A 25480-nucleotide genomic window follows, 5' to 3' on the forward strand; every position below is an offset into this window, starting at 1 on the left:
CTGGCATTGCTCTGTCTGGGAGTGCGGGGAGGGGGTCTGACCCTCTGAGCATGGGAAAAATGCTTCTGGGTGTGCAGGGCAGCAGCACACAGAGCAGGGTGATGGGGTCAGCCAGGAGATCCCTTTCATCTTTGCGCGGGTTTTGGCGGCCACGCATCCGAGCAGCACGGGAGTGAGAGGGTTTTGTCTGCGGCTGCAGCCAGCGGGGCCATGCTGCCACGTGGTGAGGATGGAGCAGCGCTGGGAAGGACACCCCATGGGTGATGGATGTGCAGCTGGGCTTCGTCTCTTTGCACTGCTCTGGGAGCTGGAAATCCCAATGGAAACTCATCACTGTGGCCATGAGGTTGGCAGCAGAGGTTGGGAGCAGCCCTGGCACGAGGGCTGGGCCCGGCACAACCCCAGGGTGTCCGTGTCTGCCCTGTGCTGCCGCCCGCCCTTGTTGGCCAAAGGAGGAGACCCAGCACAGCTCTGCCCCGCACAGAGCCGGATCCTGCCTGGCTTCCAGGAATCGGCTGTGGGTGACAGCTGGTGCCTGGGCCAATGTCTGCTTCTCCGAGTGTACCCAGGGATGGATGCTCCCATTTCCTAATGTGCTCCACCCAGCTCTTGGTGCGCCTGTTTCCTAATGCAGCCAAGATGTGATGCACCCACTTCCTAATGCATCTATGTCCTGGTGTGCACTCATTTCCTAACACACCCTGCTCCCTGTGCACCTGCTTCTACCTGATGCCCCCAAGTCCTGCTACATCCGCTTCCAAATGCACTCAGCTCCTGGTGCACCCATTTCCTAAAGCACCCACTTCCACATGCACCCGGCTCCTCCTGCAGCACCAGGGGATTCCCCTTGCCTGGCCCTGGCTCTGCCACACGGCAAAGGATTCTCCTGCAGGCACAAAGCAGATGGTGAAACACTGTCTAACGAGATCAGAGATTAATCTGTGCTTTGCTTCCAAATCGCATAATCATGCAATTATTCTCGGTATCGGGGTGGAGCAAACCCTGCTGCCTGCTCGCTCCCGGGGCGCCGCAGCAGTGCTGGATGCAGGCAGGCAGCTCCCCTGGTGCAGAGCAGGAGCACACCCAGCGACTCCCAGTTTCCACCAGTATGAGGCAACAAGGGTGGATGTGGAGCACGGCTCGGTGCTGCCGCACACCCCACATGCAGCCCAGGCTGCTACCTCCCCAGCAGCATGGTTGCTTTTTAGAGAGGAAATGGGACAATCTTGCATTTTGGGCAGCGTGTGCTGCTGGCGGCCCCAAATTCCTGCACAGCGGCAGCAGCATGGCCCCATTATCAGCAGCCAAGGGCTGTTTGCTGGAAAAAGGCTGCAGCTGGGGCCGGGTGACCCCACACTTCCTTCCTTTCCTGGAAGCCGAGCGTGACGCCGGCACGCCGATTACGGGCTGCTTTCACAACACAGGGCCTCGCTCATCCTGCAGCTCGTGGCACCTTCTCCGTGCCTCAGTTTCCCTTTTTTATCCATCTTATTGCCAGAGGAAAGCTGTCGTGGAACCTTTATGAGGTGTGGGGCAGCACGTGGTGCCTGCTGCTTGCAGGGTGGTGGGAATGGAGCATCCCCAGGCCAGCACCAGGAGCCTTATCGGGGCTGAGCCAGGAGGAAGTTTGCAGGGTGGATTCCAGCAGGCAGGTAAACAGCAGCCAGATGGGGCCCAGATCTCACCCGCCAAGCTGGGTTTGCACAGCCTGGCCGATTATTTGCTCTAGGGACGGCTTTTCCCTCTATTGAACGTCAGCAGTGGTGCCGGGACGTCACTGGGGCTGTCCCACAGGCTCCTCCATCACCTCCTTGGCCCTGTGCCTGCATCCGGAGTGCAGGCAGCAGTGTGGCACTGTGGGTGCTTTGCAGCATTGCAGCCCTGCACGCCTCTGCTCTGAGTGCTGCACCCGCCACAGACACTGCTCAGAGGGATAAGCCATGTCACAGCCAAAAGGATTTGGGATGCCTGGGGTCAGGGATGCACAGAGGGCAGGATGCAGGGTCCTGGCCCCATAGACCTCTTGGCTCTGCCATTTCACCAGCCAGCAGCTGACACCAGGAGTTCCCTGGCACGTGTAAGGCTGCATCCATTTCCTAACACATCCATTCACCCATTTCCTAAAGGACCTATTTCCTACTGCTCCCAGCTCCCAACATACTCCATTCACTGATGGGACATGGAGGGGACTGATAGGTTGGGGGGAGCCCAGCAGCTACTCAGGACATTTGTTGGCTGTGTCAGAAGGAAAAGACGTCAAGTTGCCCACTTTAATTGAAAGCCACTGCTGTGGGTTTGGCTTAATCCGCCCTCCTCCTCCTCCCTCATTAGATAACGTCTCGCTGAAACCACTTTGCAAACTCACAGCATTCCTGTGTGCTGAGCCCGCTGCAGCGCACAGAACTTACCCGCTTGTGACATGAGTGGGAATGAGATAGAGGGGAGGGATGCAGGGGAGAAATGGCCTCATGGGGCTGGCGGTTGGGGGTTGGAGGTCTTATAGGGAATGAAAAGCAGAGATTTTTTCAAGCAAAAAGGGAAGATTGGGAGGGGGTGAATTTGAAGGCCTCAAATTGGAAAGTGAAGGGGAAATGTTCAAGGTGAGGGCAGTTCTGAGCAGGGTTTGTGCCCAAAAACAAGCACAGGGCAGAAGCAGTGGTGCCCTGACCCTCACAGAGCATCGCCCAGCACTGGGACAGGGTGGTGTTGTGGGGGGTCCTTCCTCTTTGTTGTTCTGCAGAAGTGGCCAAAGAGGAACCCATCAGGCTCTGGGGAGGAGGTGCATTTCCCACTAACTGCCTGCATTGCCCTCCCCATTCAAGGACACCCCAGAGCTGCCAGCTGTGGGGAATGCATCCCTGCTATGCTGCACGCTGTGCTCCCAGCCAAGCACAGCACTCCAGAGCGTGGGCTTGTTTGGGTTGAGGGGTCACAATGCTTTCAGGAAAGGAAGTGCAGAGAAGCATACACCTGGCTGTGACCGGCCATCCCTGTGGCATCTGACACGAGGCTGGAGGCCACCCAGGGCTGCCCCATGGCTCTCCTGCATGGCCACCTCCATTTGGAGGCATGGAAGGTGCAGGGATGCTCCTGGTGCTCTCGGTTTTATCAGCTCAATGCAGCTTTGTGCCTGGCCTTGGGGAGAAAGGTTTTTTCCCAGCAGAGCCTTATCAAGGTGCCAAGCCCTGGATGGTGCTTTCTTTCATCTCAGTGTTAAATGAAAGATGGAAAAACAACGTTTGGGTGAACAATCGAAATTCCTGGAAAGTTATCTGAGTGCTGCAGCTGCCCCTGGGGCTGGGATTGTGCAGGGTGGGCATGGGGTGGACACAGGGCAGGAACACCACGAGAGGGGGAACCCGTCTGTGGGAAACCCCAGAGCATCCCTCCCTGGGGAGCAAAGGGAGCACAATTTCACAGGGACGGCCCAGGTGTGGGGCTGGGGGAAATGTGCAGCTGCTGGGTGAGAAGGGAGGGGATGATGGTCACTGCAAGATCGCCTCCCAGTGCTTGTCCCTCCTGCTGGGGGTCTCCGAGGTGCCACCTCCACCACCCCACCCCTCTTCTCCCATCCATCCACTGCAGGAGGAGCGGAGACCCGATGCTCTTGTGACACCTAATGGCAGCGACCGACCATCGCCACCTACAGCACCCGCTGCCATGAGCAGCTGTGGGCTGTTATCAGCGAGCCAAAATCAGAGAGATTTGGGAAAAGGGATCTGCCCCAGGGAAGGGGAGCTCGGGAGTGGGACGGTCCCCTGTTCTGTAGGGAAACGCTGTGGTCACGCTGCTGTCCCCAGGACCTCTGGCCAACCAGCTACAGGCACAACGAGTAGCACTGCTTGCAGATATGGAGGGGAAGGTCCCAGACTGCCCCAAACCCTGTGCCAAATGGGGAAAGCTTTTTAATTAGAGGGGGCTGATCCCACTTTGCAGCCCTGGAGCCGCTGCCCTCAGCCTACTGTCAGTCACCACCCTGCAGTCATCTGACTGCAGTACTCCAGTCTCATCCTGGCCCCACTGAGGTGTGGGAGGATCAGAGCTCCCCTTCCCACCGAGAGCAATCCCAGATGATGCTGCCAGCTGGATGCTTTTCATTGCTGGGTCCATTCAGCCCAGCGTTTATCTCAGCTCCCTACTCCAGCCCCTCTGCAGCAGAGCTCCTGTGCCACCCCTGTGCCACCCTTGTGCCAAATGTGGGGTCAACCTGGAAGCATGGAAGGATCAGTTTGGGGAAATTTCACTACCAGCACACATTGCTTCCTCTCCTGGAAAGAGACATAATGGGGTCACAGCACGGACATGGTGTGGATGCGATGTGGGCAGCACTGAATGGGGAAACTGAGGCATGGGGTAGGTGGAGGGGAAATGTGAGTACTGAAGGAGGTTGAGAAAATGCAGTTGCTCACTGCCAACTGGCTGTTTCCCTTCCTGGAGAAGCTCTTTGCAGGGTGGTGGGCAGAGGGGGGCACCGCCTTTAAGTGTATCTGATGGATAACTCCTCATAACCTAAATGCATTTTCAAGCTGGGATAATTGATGGATGTTTAACAGGATGCGCTTCCGACAGTCAGCAGGAGAAATGGACTCCCATTACTCTGCAGACATTTCTTTTTGCCATTGAACTCCTTTGTTCCGATTGATCCTTGCCTTTCCCACCATTCACTGCTCATTAATAATCCCCAAAGCAGCTGCTTCCCCCACGACCCATGATGCTGATGGCTCTCGTGGGGTTTCTGGGTGGATTTCATCCTGGTTTGGAGATCTCAGCTTCATAAAATAATGATTTTTCCCCCCAGAACATGGGGCAAAGTGGATTCTCTTCCAAACCTAAAAAGAACAGAGGGGGGAAGGCATGACGTGGCAATGTCCCTTCTGGTCAGTGCAATGCATCCTGCTTCTCCTGGGGGAATTTTGGGGTGAGACGTGGAGGTGGTGGGGCTGAGCCCCAAGGGAGAGGTCAGCACCGGGGTATCAGTGTGGTGCAGGCACAGAGCTGTTATCTGCAGCTGCTGCAGCTGCTGCAGCTCAGGATGGGCTTATCGGGATGGGGCCATCAGTGCTGGCCTCACGTCCCCACCCTGTGGGACTCAGCACTGAGCCATTCCTATAGCTGGGTGCTCTGACATGGGAATATACGCACAAGGACACTGAGCTGCCACTGCTCTGCTGTTAGGGAACACGGGGTCATTCCCTATGGCTCAGAGCCTCTTTCAGTGTTTGCTCCTAAATGTGTCCCAGTCACCAATGGGGACTGAGAACCTTTGTGTATCAGGGCCTGCTTTGCATCCCCGTGGGCTGTGCAGCACCACCATTCACTCCGTTTCCATTTCCCTTTGAACCATTTGAGCCCAACACAACCCCATGCACACAGCAGGGAGGGCAAACCCATGGAGCTGCTTCCCTGCCCATTTCCCCCCATGTCAGCTGCCCATTCCCCCCGGCGTCCCCCAGAGCCCCCACTCTGCCTGTCAGGTTTATCCCCCCCACATCCATCACTCTGCTGCGGTCCCAGTGTTGGTGCATTTTCCCTATTCCAAATCAAACCTGGCTGAATCTACTCTTTTTCTGCCGCAGCGGTGGATGGGGCACAGCCTTCAGCTGCAGGTTGGGGGGGGGGGGGGGGGAAGCGTGGAGCTCTCAGTGCTGCCTCATGTGAGCATCTCTCATCCCTGCACGAACACACTCACATTGGGGTGTAATCATCGCGTGACTCAGCTTATCGGACGCTGGCAGCTCCGTGCCCGTGTGCCCCCATTCCTCCTCAACCCCATGGGCAGGGGGAGCAGCTCCCAGGTGGGCTGTGGGGGTATAAGGACCCACGCATCCCCCACTCAGCACCTGGGGATGGTGATGCATGAAGGAGGTGGGAGCATTCCAGGCAAAGGATGCGGCGGTCCAGCATCCCCCAGAGCATCCTAAAGAGGGGAGCAGGGGAGGGATGGGCGGCTGCGATCCTTCAATCTGGAGCAGCCCCGACCTGCTGACAAAGGCAGAGTTATTTTTAAAAAGCAGCCACTCAGCAAAACGCACCTTCACCGTGTCCTGCAGCCGCTGCCCGCCGAGGGGATCAATCCACGCCGGGAAAATGAGGATGGGAGTGCGGTCGCTGCCCCGCACGCTGTCACCCCCCTCGCCCTCCCCCACCCACCCCGGTGGCTTTTTGGAGCTGCCAAAGCCTCGTGGTAGTCACCGCAACTGCTCTCCTTCACTATTTATAGCCCGGGGTTCAGGGGGGGGCATAGCACGCAGCCCCCGGAGCATCACCCGCTCCCTCCGCAGCACCGCATCCTGCTCAGCCTCGTGGCCCTTTTTGTTTAATTTCTCAGATGATTTCCCTCCCCCACCCCCCCACCGCATTTCCAGGGCAACCGCCGGACCCACGTGGAATGTGCCGGGTGAGAAGGAGGCAGCCCCGCGCCTTGCTCCCATTGCCTTCTGGTGGTCAGTGCTGCCCGGCTGTACGGGCAGCGGAGCTCTGCCCGCAGCTGTATGTTCCCACTTTGGAGCTCCCCAGGTCTGAGCCCCAAAGCTCTCAGGATTATTTCCTATCTGGGGAGTTTTTTGCTGCAATGGGGCACAACCTGTCACTCCCCAGGGTCCAGTGCTCTGCCTGGGAGCCCTCCTTCCCCTTTATTGCCTCGATGTGAATTAATACCCATTTCCTGAAGCTTTTATGGTTTCCTCCCAAATGGCTTTTACATCAGGGGGGTATTGAGTTACAGCAGAAAGCAAAGAGCCACGGCTCTATGTGATCCCAAACCCACTGCACCCAGGGTTGGGTGGTGCATGTTACACCATCGGGACAGTGGGGAGCATCCAGGACCCTCCCAAACCCCCACAGTGGGTTACCTGAATGCATTGTTACTGGGGTGTAGCCAAGGGATTCGGGGGGGGGGGTTCCCTGGTTTTGGGGTGATTTCAGGGCTTTGCTCTCTGCTTTGCTTTGTGCCATGGGACCGGGCGCACGCACACCTCTCAGGCTGGTTACTGTAGAAACGAAATTAGCACAGGGAGGGAATGCAATCCCAGAGCTAATTAAGGTAATTACAGCTTCACACTAGCTGCTCACGAGGTCCAAGGACCTTCTGTAACTTGTGGAGGGGATCAGCCGCTGCTGGGGGGAGTCTTTAAACCCCACATTCTGCTGTGGTGCCACCCCTGGGCTCCCATGGACCACACGGAGTCAGTGCTAACGCTGTGGACAGGATGTGCCACATGGCACCAAGTGATACTGCATGGTCAGTGCCCCAGGTGTGTCTCCTCCAGGTGTGCTGGACCCATCACAGTAAGAACACAGGGCTCTTACAGCAGCAGTGGTACCAATTGATGCACACATTGGTACCACTTCAGGATATCCATCTGGCACAAGCACTGGCAGCACATGGATGAGAACCAGGGAAGGGATGCTCTGACCTGGGGGAGGGCAGGGGGCTGCATTCCCCAGAGTGAGGCTGCAGGGAGGCAGTGGGATCTGGGGGTGTCGGGGATGCTCGGGGGGAGGATGTGTGGCTGGAAAGTGACAGAGATCAGCCCCAAGGTGGGACCCAGTTGGTGGGAACAAGGCAGCAATGGGGTGGCTGTGGGGTTCTACAGTGGAGACACATCCCAGAGGAGGATAGGAGCATCCCCACGTCCCCCCACAGCATCTCGTCACCCATGGAAATACCATTACCTAGCGGCCGCCTGCCCACAGAACATGATTTGGAGCCTATTCCCGGCACCGTCCTAGGGCGGCAGCCAGGGGATCGCTGCCAAACATATTTGCTGCGGCCAACAGGGCCCTGTGGTGGGGCGGCGTGGGGCTGGGGGTGGGGGGAGGTGGGCAGGAGCACCCGTGTCAGCAGGCGGTGATTCACCGCTTACCAGAATGCCGATATTTATCACCCGGCTCCGCCACGAGGCGAGAAGAGACACTAAAATAACCGACCAAATAAATGAATAAATAATAATAATAAATCTAACGCTACGGCTTGGGTGGCAGCATCCCCTCTGCAGATCCGAATGGGTTTCCTCATCTCCTCCTCCCCGCCCCGGTTCTCTCTGCGGCGGGTGGATTCTGATGGAGGAAAATAAAGGCAGCCGCTCCCCCCCCCATCGTGCTTGTCCCCGATTGCCCCGCGCTCGGCAGCTCCAATGGGACGCGCCGGTAACGGAGCGGGGAGGGATGGGGGGAGCAATCCATAGGGAAGCAGCCGAGGACTTCTCTGCGACCCCTTCCGCCCCGTCTCCCGCCCCATAGCTGCTTGTCCCCCGGCTTCGCGGTGGCTTTTGATGATGTGGGGATGGATGCAGACGCATGAATGCGGTGCGGAGGGACAAATGCAGTGTAGAGGGACAGACGCGGTGCGGAGGGCTGGGTGTGATACAGAGGGACGGGGCTGGCTGTGGTGCAAAGGGACGGACCCATCACAGGGGCTGGACCCGTTGCAGGGGCTGGAGCTGCTGCAAGGGGACGGCTCTGTTCAGGGCTGCAGCTGAGGCGGGCGGCACACGGTGGTGGCTTTGTCCCCCTGCCGCCCCCACCCCTTCCTCACTGCCCCATCTCTATTTCCCAACCCGGGAGCAGCGGCTCCGTCCTCATCTCCCCATCCGCCTCTCAAACGGGGCTGGTAGCGCCCACCCTTCCCGCAGCGGCCGGGGGGACGCGGGGACAGCACGACCCCACCCCCATGGGCTTCTGATAACCTCCCCCTCTTCCCGCCAGCAGCGATACGCAGCGATATTTGCGACCGCCTGCGGGGAATCACGGCGGTCACCCCTCTCCCACCGCCCACCCTTTGGGGGCAGGAAACCCCCTTCATGCATTCCCCACTCCCCCCGCCGCCTTCAGCATCCATCCACGGGCGGGGGACCCTCAGAATGGCACCTTCGGGGGGTGCAGCCCCGCAGCCGGGCGGGGGCTCTGCGGGGGCTGCGGCTGCTCCAGACGGGGAAGCGGCACTGTCTGCATCGCTAATGGACTGCTTCGGCGGCTCCTCCCGCTCGGGGTTGGGGGGGGGAGGCAGCACCGCTGCGGGGGCTGCGGGAAACCCGAGCGAGGGCGGCCCTGCCCGGTGCGGCCCCGCGTGTGCGTGCAGCTCCCCCCCCCCATACCCCCACCTTGCACGTGGTGGTGCAGGGAGGGGTGTGTGCGTGAGGGGATGGGGATGGAGGTGGTGCCGAGATCTGTGCTGCAGATGCAGATGGGGGAGAATCACTCACGGGGATGAATTTAGCTGTAGGGGAAGGGCCCCCGTTTTGGCCACCATGGATGGGTTACAGGGGGAGATAGCCCTGCTGGGAGGGAGGGGGGAGACTCCTCTGCTACCCCACACCCCGCGCGCAGTGCTGCTCCGCAGCATTACTCAGCACAGCCCCACACGTCCCAGCTCCTCAAGCCCACACCGCAGACCACTCCCACCCCAGCGCGGGGCCGTGGTGCTGAGCAAAGCCCCCCATGGTCCGGGCAGCCTCCCAGTTTCCTCTGGCTGTCCCCTCTGTGATTCCAACTGGCAGGACGGCACCTATGAATATACAGAAGGGGTTCATTTCCATGGTGGTTTATTCTGCAGCCGCCCGGCAGAGGCTCCGTGTCCGGGGACATGGCACGGCTGTGCCTCAGTTTCCCCATCTGCACATCGTGGCGTTTTGGGAACAGCTTTCCCCGCGTTTCTGAAGATCTATTCCTGGAAAGCTCTGGGTGTCGTTATCAGGGCTATTTATAGTGTGGTAAATGGGTTATTAATGTGATTCTTTGCAGCATGGTGATGGGGAATTGCCCCTGGCAGGGGTGACAGCAGCTGTGCCCAGGAATGGCCCCAATCCACCCCATCCCATGGGAACCCACCCCAAAACCCCAGTGAGGTCCTGCTGGGGTTGGGGGTTCATGGCGCCAGCTCTTGTTTCGATCATGATGATGAGCTGAGTCACAGCTGGGGTGCTGCTAATTAAATGTATTTCTTAATTAACAAGATCACAGAGAAGGGCCTGCCAGTCTGGCTTGGCTTTCCATCACGGCTGACAGAGGCAGCTGAGGCCATGCCTGGGGTGTGATGAGAGTCACAGTGCTCAGCACTGTCCCTGGACCCTCAGAAACCGTCACCATGAGGACAAGGAGGGGCAGCACGTGGCCATAGAATACAGTGAGAGTGCTGGGGTTCAGCACAGGACTCCCTCCCCTCCCCCCCCCCCCCCCCCCCCCCCCCCCCCCCCCCCCCCCCCCCCCCCCCCCATACAGTGCTCTGACCCCTGCTGTACTTTGATCCCATATGGAGCTCAGCTCCAATTGCACTGGGGGGGTCTCCCCGTGGGAAATGTGGGTCTGAGCAGTGCTGCAGGGCTGTTCCCTTCCTTTGGCACTCTGCATTCTGCTCATGTCCTGTGTGAGAGCAGCAGCACTGAGTCACGTTCCAGTGACTCACGGCTGCCCCAACCTCCCCAGTAGCAGCACATTGCAGAGATTCCTGGATGGAGGCAGGAAATAAAATTAAATAATAACAACCTCTTCCCCCCCCCCCCAACACACGCACAAACAGTGAATTCCTGTGCCAATGGGAAACACCTCCTGCATCTCCTGCATCTTTGCCAGACGCCGCAGTGTACGACCTGGTTCCATTGCACGAGACGCCCTTTGCTGGAGGCCGTGGAAAGGAAGTGGAAACTGCACCCACCCAAAGCTCCCCTGAGCCTGGGGAGAGCCTGCAGCACGCAGTGCAGTGCCAAAGGGATGCAGTGCAGTGCAGTGCAGAGGGGGTGCAGTGTGGTGTGAAGGGGGTGCAGCAGGGTGGGTTCTGGGGAACCCTCAGCTTTGCATTGTTCCCTGGGGGGGGGAATTTGTGGGGTGCAATTACTAGAGGCTCCAGTCTTCTTGGCCATGCTCTGGAAAGGGCTTTAAGGGAATTCTCACAGAGCAGCACCAAGCACAGCGTTGCAGATCTGTAGGGCAGGTGTGGAGCAGCAGCTCAGCTTCATACAGTGTGGATTCCCCACCTCTGCTCCAGCAGGGATGCACCTGTGAGCCCAGCAGCTACAGAGCAAGCCCCTATGGAGCCTGGCTTTTATATACCCCAACCAGCACAGATGCTGCCCTCATGATACAGTCTGCTAAAGACCCCACATAGCAAAAATAAAATCCCAAACAAAACAAAAAACAATCAAACAACAACAACAAAAAAACCCAACCCATTTTGTACAGCATCTGCAATTGCCAAGCAAGAGAATATCCCCAGCAGAGGAGCAACTATAAAGAGGGAGTGCCTACGGAGAGGGGAAACCCTATGGAGCCTGTCCCTTTAGAGCCCCCACCCCACAGAGCAGGTTCCTGGCAATGTCTGTGCGATGCATTGGGACAGCATCGGGCAGGTGACAGAAGCCACACACCTTCCTGCACCCCCGTGGGCTGTGGGACCCAGCTGTGATACAGGGTTGGGGTATGGAATTTGGGGTCAGGGTCCCTGTTTGGGGCTCAGGGCAAGCGCAGGGTGATGCAGCCCCTGCAGGGATGCTGCTACCCACAACGATCCCCTCTCTGCTATGGTTTTGGGTTTTCTCAGTGCTGGGCTGCCCAGCCCCCCATGCAGCAGCCGGGTGCGGGTTTCACAATGTATTTTGGTCAGTGCTTACAAGAAAAGGCTGCAGCGAGGGCTGTGGCTGGGGATTCCAGTAAATGGCCCCTGGCCTTCCTCATTCTCAAGAATAGGAAACGGAGCGACTTCTGCTCAGGGTTTTGCTGTGCTGCTCCTGAGAGGGGCCGAGAGGAGCAGACAGAAAGTGCCATAATCCACAGCGCTTTGCCAAGGAAGGGTCGTGCCCTGAGTGCAAAGCTCTCTTTCATCTGGGAAAACACACTGCTGGGTCCCACGGAGCCCGTACGGGGATGCTCACAGCCCATAGCGCCTGGGGGATGCTCAGCGCTCCTATAGGGAGCGGGATGGGCAGGAGTGGCAAAAATAGCGCCGTGTGCCCTCTGCCCCAGCAGCTCAGTAAACAGGAAATCTATTCTTAGCCCCATTCATCAGCCGTGTGCCGGTGGCGGCTCCCGCTCCGGGCTTGTTTTGTTCCTTGCCGGCACGCGGTGACTCCGGGGCGGAAGGCGGCCGCGCCACGATCCGGCCCCGAGGGCTTCCCCTGTCACCGCCCCCCCGGGCCGCCACGACCCCCCGGCAGCGCGGCTTATAGGGGCGGGATGGGGGGGTGAGGAGATGGGGCAGCGCTGCGCTGTGTCCCATTGGGGCTGAGCTGGATGATATTAAAGGTCTTTTCCTTCATTGATGGTTCGTCGATCCTATGAGTGGGCATGAGGGAAATGGGGCTGGCGGTTGGGTCGGGTGGTCCTAGAAGTCATTTCCATCCTATGAGCAGGCGCGGCAGGGACGGGCTGTGGTTGGATTGATGACCTCAACGGCCTTTTCCAACCTGAACTGTGTTCAACCAGAACCAGGTTCAGCTTTGGTTTTGTGGTGGCTCTGATGCTGGCACTGGGTGGCACGGCGGGGCTCCAAGCTCCTCTCACTGCTCCTCCATGGCACCAATGGCTCTGGGGGAGGCGAAGCCATCACGGTGGTCCCATGCTCGGGATGGGCTGAGCTCGGGACTGGCACTTATTGGACCCAAGTCCCAGCGTGGCTGCTGCGGGCTCTGCTGCCCCCGGGCGGCCGCTGTCAGCACTGCGGGGCCGCCGCCGCCTGCGGGAGTCACCCCCCCACTCCGCAATGGTTCCGCCCTCACTCCCCCTCCCCTCACATAATGGCCCCGCCTGCTCCCCCCGCCTCTACCACGAATGGTCTCGCCCACCCCACCGCGTGGCGTCGCCCGACGTGATGACGCATGACGCACGACGCACGGGGCGGTGTCGGCGCGGCGCTGTCATGGCGGCCGGGGGTTGGAGCGGGTCCTGTTGGGGGGAGGTGTCTGTGCTGAGCCCGAGGGCTGAAGTTACCTCCTAAGATGGGGCTGTGAGGGCGGGCGGGGTCTGCGCTGCCTCACCTCACTGTAAGAAGGGCGTAAAGTTATGGGGGGGCGTCCGAAGGAGGGCTGTGGAGAAAGGGAAAGGAATGGAGGCAGGAGCGTGAGGGGCGGCCGGGGGCCGTGGGTTGGTTGTTTGGCAGAGCGGCAGCGTCCATCTCTGTGCTCTCCTGGAGCTGGGGGGGGCTCGGGGGCAGTTGGCTCAGCCCCGAACTGCCGTAGGGTCCGGGTGGTGCCGGGGGTCCCTGTGGGTCCGTTCCAGCTCGGGCCGTTCTTTGGTTCGTTAGGGCGGAGGTCCCGTGCTGCTGCTGTCCGTTATTGCGGCCCACCCGCTGCTGTTTGGCCGCTGGGTGGGCCCTGAGTCCTTGCTGCTCTGCAAGAGGTGGTAGCAGAAGTGAAGCTCTGTCTTCCACAAAGGGATAGTGGAAGGACAAGGACGAAATGAGATGAGGGACCATCCCGGTGCTCCCGAAGCAGAGCTGGCTCTACGGTGGGTTAAGTGAGTGCTGCAAAGTGAAGGCGAGGAAGCTTTGGGCAGTGCTATGCAGCGGGTGGATCAGCTCGCTGTGGTGCAGGGTGTTGGCTGGGGCACAGCTCTATTAGACCATCACATCTCAGTAGGATGGGAGTATGGTTAGTGTGACTGTTGACTGCTCCAGCAAAACCAGAAGAGCAGCACGTCCTTGTGCCTTGATTTCCCCACATCTCTGCACTGCTGCAATTCCTGTGTCTTTCATTCACAGCAAACCAGAGCAGGTTTTGGACTCAGTGTGGAGCCTGAGGTTGGGGTCTAATCCCTGCCTGCATCAGCTCAGTGTGCTCAGCCTCAGAGACCCCAGAGCTGCAGGACGACGAGGGCTGAACTGAGCAGTGAACACCAAACAAAGCTGAAATCCTACAGAAGGTGGAGTGTAACGGTGTGGGCCATGGGTGTGTACAGACTGCAACAGCTGGTTGTGAGATTCTGTAATACAGAAGGGCATGGAGGCATTATTTCCCTTTTGTTACGGGTTGCCACAAACCACCACTGATAAATACAATTTAATAAATATGATAAATACAATTTAATAAATATAATAAATACAATTTTTAAAAGCAGATGTATCTGGATAACAACCTGTTATAGATATTACCAAGAAGTGTGTGTGTACATATATGTAGTAAATCTGGAGGAAATAGCACTGAGAACATAAGAAATTAGAAGTAGTAGGAAGGAAATGAGATGCACTGAAAGTCAGTAATACATCACCAAATGCAGGTGGCTACTGTACAGCTTCTCAATGCTGTAACTGCTGGACTTATGACTGAGTATACTTAGCATTACTACACTTAGGACAGTTGCATATAATAATGAAATTATTGTGTACCAAACCAATCTTAGAAGGCTGTGAGTGGATCAAACCAACCTCACGAGAGCCTAATTAGGTAAACCTGTTTCAGAAGAGGCCAACCCTCAAAAGTGGACCAGACAGTGATGGACTAAATCTCACGTTGGAGTTGATTTGCATCACAAAGTTTGGAGTCAGCCAAGGCTCCCCGGGGAAAATTATATTTAATTAGGAAATGTAGGGAAGGAAACTTCATGTGATGCAGAAAATTCTGAGGGAGAACCTCCACTTTGGCTAGGAAATGAGACGTTTTTGTATTGCAGAGACTGAAGATACTGCCTCTTAGAGCAGCCAGTAGTTACTGCTGATTTCTCTCACCTGAGCTGATTGATAGATTACAATGTTTCCTATTCCCAGACCAAGATTCATTTTCCTGAGGCTTGTTTTCTCCTTCCAGGTGATGTTTGCTGTTAAAGTTCTTCAGTTTTGCTTTTATTGATGGTATCATCAGGATGTCTCTGACTGTCAGGTTCCCAGCTGCCAAATGAGGCCAAGCCGTGCCTTCCAGGGATGCTCCCATGCTGGCAAGAATCATGCTCTGTCAGTGTTCTAGCAGGTGTTTGCTGTCAGCATTTTCCCCCTTAGGGCCAGCTCACCTTTGTGGCTACACCCATTGAGGGGCCTCAAGAATATTTCTTTGGGAAAGTGCCCCGCATCCCTGTTGTCCTTTTCACCACAGAAATGTGATTTATCAGACAGGACTGCATGTGTTCTCCTGGCTTTCCTTACAGCCTGGAGCACGGGGGAAAGAGGTGACAAGGGACAAAAAGCACTTTTCCTTTGGAGAAGATGAGCGTGGTGCCAGGCAGCCCTCCCCACCCCCAGCCCTCTCAGCGGCATGCTAAGCACTTGCCCGCCTCGCAATGCGCCGGGTAAGGAAGCGACAGCTGCTGGGGTCCTTTTGCTGCCTCAGGAGCTGCGACAGCACCCAGGAGCCAGGGATCTAAATTTAAGTCTGTGCTTTGTGTGCTGTGCGTACCAACGCAGCCTCCAGCCCCCAGAGCCCGGCTCCTCAAGCAGGGGGATCTGGAGGAGCTCTGGCTGGCTGGGGCTGGGGGTTTGGCCGAGGGGTGAGAGAGAGAGAAACAGCGTGAGGAGAACCACCATGGAGCCTGTGTCTCAGCAGGATGATGTGAAGAAGAGGCAACAGAAGGAGAAGTCCAAGAAGCCAGTGCCACCAGTAGCCCCTCGGCCACCCAGGGCTCTGTTCTGCTTAACCCTACAGAACCCACTGCGGAAGGCATGCATCAGCATCGTGGAGTGGAAGTATCCTTTGGGAAGGGGTGCTGGGGAGCAGGACCCTCAGTCTGCAGGAGGAGAGCTCACAGCACACTGCTGTGGTGGCCATGCTTGGGCTTTGTGCTTGGCTGTCCCACTGAGCCGATGAGGGAGCAGGAAGAGCAATTGGGGACACCTGGAGGATGTGTTAGAGGCAATGGTTGTGTCAGCTGGGCTCGGATGAGCTTATATGGGAAGATGGGGCTGTGAAGCCATGGGGGATCTTTGGTGGGGTGTTGTAGAAACAACCTGGGTGGCAAGGGACTGTGGGGTGTGAATGTGTTTTGTGTCTGTAAGGAGCTGTGCTGGGATGGGAGAGGTGTGATGGGGATGGGACCAGGCAGAGCAGGAGAGCCATGGCTGGGAACTGCAGTGAGAGGGGCTCGGGGTTGGGCAGTGAGACCACGGTGAGCTGCTTGGGATATCTCTTTGTGTGCATCACCTCTTGTCTTGTCCTGCATCTACTCCCTGCCATGCTGGGGGGGCTGGCAGTGTCTCCCAACTCCTTGCCAATGCTATCGTCCCCTTTTCCTGTCCCTCCCTGGTACTGTATCACAGGTGAAGGCTTTTTGGAGTGTCATTTTTCAAAAGGATGTGATCTTCCAGTGCCCCTGAGTTAATTCAGGGATGGGCTTCTGGGGTTTGCTTGTTGACTGGCCATCTCTTTACTGGGATGTTTTGGTATGGAAGAGAAGCACAGCTTCTATTCAGCCCTTCTGCCACCCTAGGCTGAGAGTAATGATACTGCCTGCTCTCCAGCTGCCTGGAAAGGATCCTGTCCCATGTCAGCTCCTCAGCTTTGTGGCTCTGACAGCAAACACTGCAGAGCAGAGATGAGCCCCAGGAGAAGGAATGCATGCAGCGATACCAAACCCATGCACTAGGTATCCCCACAGAATACAGTCGCAGCTAATCCCCACTTGGCAGCTTGCCTGGTCTGACGTCCCTAACTGTCCCATGAGGGCTTGTACATCCTGACCCTGAAATGAGGGCAGTCAGGTGCATGGGGGTATAAAAACAGCCGGGCACAAGAGCAATGTCACTGAAATCCATTGCCCAGGATTCTGTGTCCTACCCAGGTCGGAAGCACCTCCCTGGTGGGACACCACCTCTCCCTCCATGCTGCTCTCCTGATGCACTGATGTGGGAGAGGCTCTCTATGCTCTGCCTGCTCTGGCATGTGCTGACCCAGGATGAGGAATGTGTTTGAGCATGCTGGAAGACGTAGGGCCTATTTCCAACTCTTCCCCTGCAGCTCGTCTGTATGCACAAGTGTTTTCCATACCCATTGCCCATTTGAGACAAACACCGCCCTGAGAAGGATGTGCTGGTGAGGCATCTCTGAAGCAGTAAAGGAGAATTCCCCAATCTGGACTCTGCTCCCTCAGTGGTCAGAAAGTTCCTTTCCAGCATGGGAACAAGAGATCCAAGTCCACTTCCAGCACTGCGCTGGTTAATGTGGCTGTGATTCCTGCTCTGCTTACCCAGCTCTCACCAAACAGTCACATATCTCCCACATCCTTGCACCTGCACAAAGGCTGTGATGAATGGCAGCAGGGTGGGCTGCTCCTTTCACCCCTTCAAGCAGGTAGCTGTGTGTTGCTCACCCTATGGTGCTGAATCAGACAGTGGCATGGCTGCTTCAGACCCATTCTGCATAATTAACTGGGAATGGGGATAATTAGTTGATTAACTGTAGTGCAGGGAAATGCTAGTATGACTTCAGGGCTGCTGTGCTGGGATGCTGGATTTCAAGGTCTGAGCTGCAGGTGCTCACAGGAGGCTCTGCCCAAGGTGGGATGAGAACTAGGAAGCACTCAGCAGTGAACTGGGGCCAAAACGTTCATTGTGTTTTGTGCCACGCTGTACCCAGACCTGTCAGCAAAAGGCCACCAGGTGCACAGAGAAGACTCCTTTGCTTTTAGGCACGTGCACAGCTGCACGGTGTGGTGTCTGGAGCACAAACCTGTGTGGCCTGGATGCAATCAGCAATGGACAGCAAAAGAGCATGGCTGGCTACTGTTCTTCCAGGGTGGCACGGGACAGTGGGCTTGAGCTGTGCTGGGAGGAGGAGAGGCTGTGGTCCATGGGGTGGGAACCTTGTCATGGCCAATGTCCTGTGGGAGTGTGAGCCCTTTTGGGACTGCTGGAATGTGACAGCTGTAGCCTGACCTTGAGGTTTCAATGGCCCAGCAGAGCAGTGACAGCAGCAGGAGTGACCAAGTGGCTGTCCCTGGGCCTTGGAGGTAAACAACAAACCATCCTTTTTGTTCAGAGGTGCCCCAGGGCCCAGATGACTCAATTCTTTCTGGGGATGGAGGGAGACTCTGGCACTCAGCAGAACAGCCATGAGTGCACTGCCTGCATGGGCTGTGGGACGTTGAGGTGTGAGCTGTGTGTCTGCTGGTTGAGCTGCCAGCCTGGGGTGACACAGTGTACATTAGGTCTGCAGTTCTGCAGCCTCTTCCTTCTGGCGGCTGGGCACCACAACAGGAGCCAGGGCCACCAGGCTCTGGAGTGCAATGCTCTTGTGATCTCTGTGTTATGGGAGAGGATCTTGAGCCTTCAGGGTGGCTCCTGAATGATGTGAAGGGGGAATTCCCAGGTTTCCAGTCCCCTTCCTGGTCCTCCTCAGCTGCAGCCTCTCACTTTGTGCTTTGTCCCCTTACATCCTGTGTGGGTGCTGCCCCTCTCCAGGTCCTGTTTCTCACCCTGTCTCAATTCCTTCCTCTCTCCAGGGACCCCAGGAATGGGCAGAAGGAGGCTGTTTCCCTATGCTTCCCCCACATACACCCTGACAGGCTATATGCAGGGACTGCTTTCCCATCTCTCTCTCTGCTCCTTAACACTGTTTCAGACCTTTTGAGATCATCATCCTCCTGACCATCTTTGCCAACTGCGTCGCCCTTGCCATCTACCTGCCCATGCCTGAGGATGACACCAACGTGGCCAACTCCAGCCTGGTGAGATTCAGCCCTCCTGCCACCCTCCCCTCTGCAAAGCTGCCGTCAGCCTTCACTGCTCCATGGAGCTCATCCTCAGTGTGTCTGGGTGCCAAGTGTTGGCATCTGTAGGGCTGCTGCCCTGTGGGGTGGCCTCATGTGTCAGTGCAGTGAGAGAGGCCACAAATCAGAGAGACACCACTGCAGAATGGGTCTGGAGAGGTGCTGGAAATGGGTGTAGGATGAGACCAAAAGCAGCAGAGTGGTGTGAGAAGTACAAGGGAAGGAAGGATAGATCTCCTCCTTTTTTTTTTTTTTTTTTTTTTTTTTTTTCCTTCTTTTAATCTCAGTCTTTCCAAAAAGAAACTTCCTGTTTCAGGAAGGCTGAAATGTTTTGTTTTAGCATCTTTGGGACCGAATTGCCTGGCCATTCATTTCTAAACTGAATTTTAATTCTGGGACATTTTTTTTTTAAAGAGGAAAAAATAAACCACCCAAAACCTCTGTGAAGGAGAGATCAAACCTTCCCAATCCATTATTCCATTGTTTCCAGTCCCTCCATCTTGCCTGGAATAAGATGTTTTGGTGTGATCCAAATCAATAGCTTTCATTAGGTTTAGTTCGCCGCGTCCCCCTCTTAGATCCCAACTGTAGTTCAATCCATATTGATTTCTATGGTGAATCTGAGTTTGGGCACTGAATCAAAGCATCCAAATATGTTGTTTATACCAAAATGTTCTGTTTGCTAATTTCAGGACTCCGCAGTGATGGGGTGGGTGTTGTGTGCAGGTTAGTGCTGGCAACCTGTGGCTTAAAAACACCTCTCTGTATTCTCTTTTTCCCTTCCAGAAAAATCTTAAAGCAGTCCAGAAGTTTGAGATATGGAATAGAAAGAAAGGATTTCATTTGAGCAGGTTACTTCCCTGGCCATGGGGATGTGACAGGGCTTGAAAGGCGCAAAGAGGTTATAGAGGCAAAGAGGTCTGTGCCAAGAGATGGAGATGGAAGTGATAGGGAAGAAGCAGGAGGTGGGGGTGGCAGCGGTGGGTGGGATTTGGCTGAGATCAGGATGCAGGTGAGGGCAGAGCTGTGGGAAAGGAGCACGTGGCAGGGTCCTCACTGAGCTAATTGCATGAAGAAATTTCATCTGTTTTACACATTATTTCTTTAATCCTATGCCTGATTTTATTTTTCTCAGCCCGTTGCCATACCAACAGCCTGGCATATCGGCAGTCCCAGGCTTTCACTCTTTCAGCCCCACTCTGCACATTTCTTTGTCTTCACGTTCTGGTGCCTTTGGATGAGCAATCCCTGCTGTGAGCGGAGCCAGATGCCCATTGTTGCGGGTGATGCTGTGCTCTGCGTGAGGCTGCAGACAGTGCAGCAAAGCCTTGTTGGAGGCTTTCCTTCCAGCAATAGTGAGAAGCTGCAATGACTGAGGGATGCAGGGAAAGTGGTGGCTCCCTTTGGAGGGTCCTGCGTGGCCTCAGGGGCTGGGAGTTGATGTTACTCTGCAGGCTGGAGCTGTGTCATGTTGCATTGCATTGGTGTGGTGCACAGTGTTATTCCTGCTGCTGGGTCTCATTCAGAGCCTGCAGGTCAGGTTACTCCATGTCCCCCAACATTGTTGAAGCATGTGTCTGTGCAGCAGCCCAGCAGGCTATAACGATCCACAGCTTTTTATAGTACATTTTAAAGGCTGGGCTCGTTGTGGATCTAACCTCAGGGCAGTGCCAGCACAGGTATCAACCCTGCCAGGATAAAACGTCCCCTGGCTGCTTTCTGCTGCTATCCAGAGGCTGCAATAAGTCTGTCCTGGTTCAAGACATTGCTTTGTGGCCTCATGTGTCTCCTGCTCAGCATGTCCTGCAGCTACACCTATGTGAGGAGTCCCAGAGGTGACACCTGCATGAGTGAGAGGCTCTTCCACCTCAGCCTAGTGACATACTGACAGACAGGACCTGCTTTTCCTCTGCTGACATTAGTGTGTGTCTACAGATTACAGCCAGACAAGGAAGGGGGGACCAGACCCACAGCCGTAGGACAGGTTATGGGGAATCTCTCCAACCAGCACTGATGGAACTGCATAGCACCTAATTACCATGCTGTCATCATGTGCTTTCCTAGTTCCAGAGGGGTTGTACCAGCAGGACAGGTCAGGATGATCCAGCTCTGCATATGTGATTGGGTCTACAAAGCACAACACAGTGCTGGTGCTGTACGGATGCTTGCAGTCTCCAAGGATGGAGGTAACTCAGGTTGCAGGGGCTGCCTGCTGGCTCTCCTGTGGCCCAGGAATTCACTTTTGGATGTTTGGATGCTGATTCTGGGACCAGCCTGGGCCTTGACAGCTGCTGATCTGAAATGTGTATGGTAACTGTGTCTGTTTATCTGGGATTGCAAGGATGGGCTATGGGGGATCTGTCATTGATGAATGGGGAAGGCAAGCATTGAGTTGCCTTAGCTGAATCCTTGAAGGTGCAGCCCTGATAACACTTGTAAGTGTTGAGGTCTCTGCTCTCACCACTGCTTCCCACAGACCTAGCAAGGTCTGGTGCTGTATGATGGCAGACAGACAGGGACACTTGGCATGCCCACTGCTTGCGGACATGGTAATTGAGCAAGCACCACGTCTGTCTGAACCTTGGCCTTGGTTGCTGGTAAATGGGCAGCGTTTTCTATTTGGCAGGGCAGATGGACCTGGGAGGACACACAGCCGTGGTGTGCAGCTTCCCTCTGCCCTCTGGGTGCCATTCCCCACAGAGCTCAGGCTGCTCCATGGGGTGCACAGTGAGGAGAGGGGTTGTGGAAAACCAGAAATATAAATATCTCTGTTCATTCGACTGCTTCAGAGGCATTTTAATCCTGGCCTGGAAAGAGCCATCAGCATGGCTGGCAGTGACAGGCAGAGCCAGGTGGGCACACAGCTCTTGGCCATGCTCCCATGGAGGCCAAGCTATTCCGAGCCCATTTCTGTTCAGGGTGCCAGGGCACAGCTCTGCATGGTGAAGCCCCAGGGCCGGTTTCCTTCCAGCAGCTCAATCTGCCATACTGGTGTCTGGTGTTGAGCAGGGGGCTTTGAGGCCTGGGAGGCACCACGGCACAGCCATCTCATCATGATGGCTGTGGGATGGCTGCAGGACAGGTCCAGCATGGCCTCAGTGAGAGGCTGTGGGAGGAAGGCCGTGGGGCAGTGGTGTACAGTGATGCTGTAGCCGTGTGTGGTGTGAGGCTGAGGGTGGTGGTACTGCTCTAACAGAGCGCCTTCTGCTGCTTGCAATCCCCAGGAGAAGTTTGAATATGCCTTCCTGATCTTCTTTGCCATCGAGGCCATGCTGAAGATAATAGCTTACGGGTTTCTGTTCCATACGGACGCTTATCTCCGAAATGGCTGGAACGTGCTCGACTTCTCCATCGTGTCCCTGGGGTAATGAAGGGGGGAAGCTGCTGGCACTCCAGTTGCCTTGTCCATAGCCTGTCACTGGTTGTTCTGATGACTGCAGTGGGTCAAGTTAGATCCCACCTTGCTTCATCCTCCTTTCAGACAGATATAGAGAGCTGTATAGCTTTCCTGAGCCTCAAGTTGAGGTGTCAACTCGTGGCCTTCTCCCAAGGCCCCATTTTTCTTGCCCTGGAACCCTCTGTAAATCCTGTTTCTTCTTGCCTGTCTTCCCAGTGCCTGTCAGATTTCCTTGCCCTGGGCAGCAGGAGGGCACAGTGTCTTCCAGTATTTGGCACAGGAAATGGGCCCACTGGGGATAGGATGGGAGGGCCCCTGGGTGCTCAGCAGAGCTGGTTGCACCCCAGCACGTGGTTGTTCCAGCAGATTCCTGGTCTTGATCCTTATGTGCTTCTCTTCCTCCCCATCCTTCCTTTTCCTCCCCTTTTCCTTCCCTGCTCTGTGCCCTGGCTCTTTCAGGCTTGTCACCATGACCCTGGAGCAGATCAATGCAAAGGAGGGAGGGTCTTTAGGAGGGAAAGGTGGCTTTGATGTGAAGGCCCTGCGAGCGTTTCGTGTGCTGAGACCTCTGCGCCTGGTGTCCGGAGTGCCAAGTGAGTGCTGGGCCCTTGTTAACAGGAGGGACTGTGGGGTGGGTTGGCCATAGTGCAGATTCCATTTGCTGCTGGTCCATGCCCAGCCCCAGTATGGATGTGGAGGAGCTGCAGAACCTCACATCTCCCTGCTGCTTGAAATTGTGAGTGCTGGGATCTGCAGGTCAGCATGCACATAGCTCCCTCCATGGCTTGGTGTCAGCACCTTTGGGTGGTTGATGCCTTCAGGGTCTCACTCTAGTTTCTTTTGTCGGAGGTCTCATCTTCCTGTAGCTTATGTAGATACAGTCATGAAGAGAGCAACAAAACAGATGGAGGGGCATGAAATAGCCTCCCTAACTTCCTGGAGAATGGCTCTACTGGAGTGTTCCAGGTGCCTGGATGGTGGGTAGAGAAAGGAGCTGCAGAGATTTCAGTCCATGTTGGGACTTAGCTTGATGTTGGGCATTTCAGAGGGGAACGCAGAGTGCACCCAAAGCTGTTTGGGATGTGGATGAGACCCTTTCCCTTCTCCCTGGTGCAGGTCTGCAGGTTGTCCTGAACTCCATTATCAAAGCCATGGTACCTCTGCTCCACATCGCACTGCTTGTCCTCTTCATGATCATCATCTATGCTATTGTGGGGCAAGAGCTCTTCAAGGGGAAGATGCACAAGACCTGCTACTACCTTGGGACAGGTGGGGCTGTGGCAGGGGTGTGAGAAGTCAGAGATACCTCTGTGTGGCTGTGGGGACCACAGAGCCTCTGCCTGAGAGTGTGTTATGGCAGGGTGGGAAGGCATGTGGTACAAGACATGGATGGAGTGAGGAAGTGGTGAAAGCTTCTGCAGAAGATTTGGGGGTGCTGGGACCTGCTCATCTTGCCCAACCTGCCACTTATGGTGTGGTTTTTCCCCACAGATGTGATTGCCACGGTGGGGTCAGAGAAGCCAGCCCCCTGCACAACCTCTGGCCATGGGCGTCACTGCTCCATCAATGGCACTGAGTGCCGAGGTGGCTGGCCGGGACCCAACAACGGCATCACTCACTTTGACAACATCCTCTTTGCTGTGCTGACCGTCTTCCAGTGCATCACCATGGAGGGATGGACTGACGTGCTCTACTGGGTGAGCTCCAGTGGTCCGGGCTTGGTGCCCAGCTTGGTTCTGGTGACTGCTGGTTCTGCCTGGCGGGATGCAGGAGGACAATTTGGTAGGGTTAGGTCAGTCCCCCACTGAAAGATGCCCTTCCCAAGCAATCTTCATACTGTGGTGCACATCCCATCACACACTGCCCATGTCCACATGTGTCACTGTCCAAGAATCCTTTGCTCTCCATATAGGCAGCAGAGTGCTCTAGCTCCCATCTTTGGGAAGGGCTGTAGACCACACAATGTTTTTCCAACAACAACGACAACAAAAGCTTTTCCAATCTTTGGTAGACTGTCTTGCTGAGGCTTAGGCACAAGGCTGATGTTTAAATCTGCTTCCAAATACCTAGGTCTGGCTTTTCCTCCACTAAGGTAAGGAGCTAGGCTCTCAGGTGAACCTGCATCCCACCCAAACACTCTCTTCAGAGGAACAAAGCTCCTACAGGCTGCTGGGGGCTCCCAGGAAAGACAGTTGGAAGAGTGTGTTGAGGATACATCATCTGCATCTCTTCTTGCCAGGTTAACGATGCCATTGGGAATGAATGGCCCTGGATCTACTTTGTCAGCCTTATTTTGCTTGGTTCCTTCTTTGTTCTCAACCTGGTGCTGGGGGTGCTCAGTGGGTAAGTGCCCCGGTCCCTTCTCTTTGCCAGCAGATCAGTGAGCAGAGTGTGGACACTGCCTGTATAGGAAGAAAGCCTGGATATCTTTCTGTTCCTTGCCTTCTTTCAGTCAACCTTTTTCCTTGCATGCTTGGAAACACTGAAGCTCCAGTTACCTTTTGTAGCAGCTTCTGTGACCATCTGTGATTTTAGCTCAGTGCAGAAATCCTTTCCCTGTAGTACAAACACTCATCAGCAGTTGCAGCATTGCAGCACATAGCCTTAGCTGGCCTGTCCAGCTGCAGCAGGGAGCTGCCTAACAGCAGCTGGTGATAGGGAGGAAGCCAACAGGGAGTTGGTGATATCCCATGATCTTGGATCATGGAATGAGGCCAAGAGAGACAACAGTCAGTAGAGCAGTCTCTGATTGTAGGGAAGTTCAAGCTTGTATCCAGTCTGGCATAGTAGGGCTGTGGCATTTGGCCTCTGCACAGCTCCTCTCTCTGCTGCTTGCCTTGTACCAGGGAGTTCACCAAAGAGCGTGAGAAGGCCAAGTCACGAGGCACATTTCAGAAGCTGCGGGAGAAGCAGCAGCTGGAGGAGGATCTGAAGGGCTACATGGACTGGATCACCCACGCCGAGGTGATGGACAGTGACCACGCCAGAGGAGAAGGTACCAGCAGTCTGTGAGGGCTGGGTTCCTGGGTGAGCACTGGAAAAGTTGCAGACTTGTTTTGTCTAAAAACTCAGGAAACAAAATGCTTTTGCAGAAGCTCTGCCTCAGCCATTGTCTTTAGCAGACTGCAGGGTTACCAGCTCTCCCACTGACAGGTGCATGAGTTTCCCAAGAGGGTTTGGGGAAAGACCACACACATCTTCCACACCTGCAGCCAGTGTTCTCCTCCTGTTCTGCATTTGCTCACATCCCAACTGGGCCCAGTTTTCTTTGTGCTGGTGGTGCTGCTCTTGCAGCAGGGAGGGTTTACCTGGGGCCTGCGGGGTGTGCTGCATCTGACAGTTCAAACCTTCTGCTCAGCCTGTCTCTGCTGTCTCCCTGGGACAGTGTTTCTCCGTGTCACTTCTGGTGGGGACACTTTTCCAGGTGTGCTCTTGGGAGAGATCCCCTCCCACATGTTCTTCCCAAGG

General features: G+C 55.8%; 1 protein-coding gene and 1 long non-coding RNA gene across 2 annotated transcripts in view; one reads left to right on the forward strand and one right to left on the reverse strand.

The window, feature by feature from the left end:
- Nucleotides 1-4557: 4557 nt before the first annotated feature.
- LOC107324619 lies at nt 4558-6583 on the reverse strand. Its single transcript, XR_001559524.2, has 2 exons — nt 6033-6583; nt 4558-4829 (listed from the first exon to the last, which is right to left on the reverse strand). It is a non-coding gene; the product is annotated as an uncharacterized LOC107324619 (long non-coding RNA).
- An 8689-nt stretch (nt 6584-15272) lies between these two features.
- CACNA1S (calcium voltage-gated channel subunit alpha1 S) overlaps nt 15273-25480 on the forward strand; it is a 28746-nt gene continuing 18538 nt past the window's right edge. The window contains exons 1-8 of the mRNA XM_015884788.2: nt 15273-15598; nt 18468-18573; nt 21840-21979; nt 22472-22605; nt 23129-23281; nt 23504-23709; nt 24252-24355; nt 24859-25007. Of these exons, the coding sequence (XP_015740274.1) occupies nt 15438-15598; nt 18468-18573; nt 21840-21979; nt 22472-22605; nt 23129-23281; nt 23504-23709; nt 24252-24355; nt 24859-25007 (1153 nt within the window). The 5' untranslated portion in view covers nt 15273-15437. The remainder of the gene's footprint in view (nt 15599-18467; nt 18574-21839; nt 21980-22471; nt 22606-23128; nt 23282-23503; nt 23710-24251; nt 24356-24858; nt 25008-25480) is intronic.

This window comes from Coturnix japonica, chromosome 26 (genome assembly GCF_001577835.2).
Source record: "Coturnix japonica isolate 7356 chromosome 26, Coturnix japonica 2.1, whole genome shotgun sequence".
NCBI lineage: Eukaryota > Metazoa > Chordata > Aves > Galliformes > Phasianidae > Coturnix > Coturnix japonica.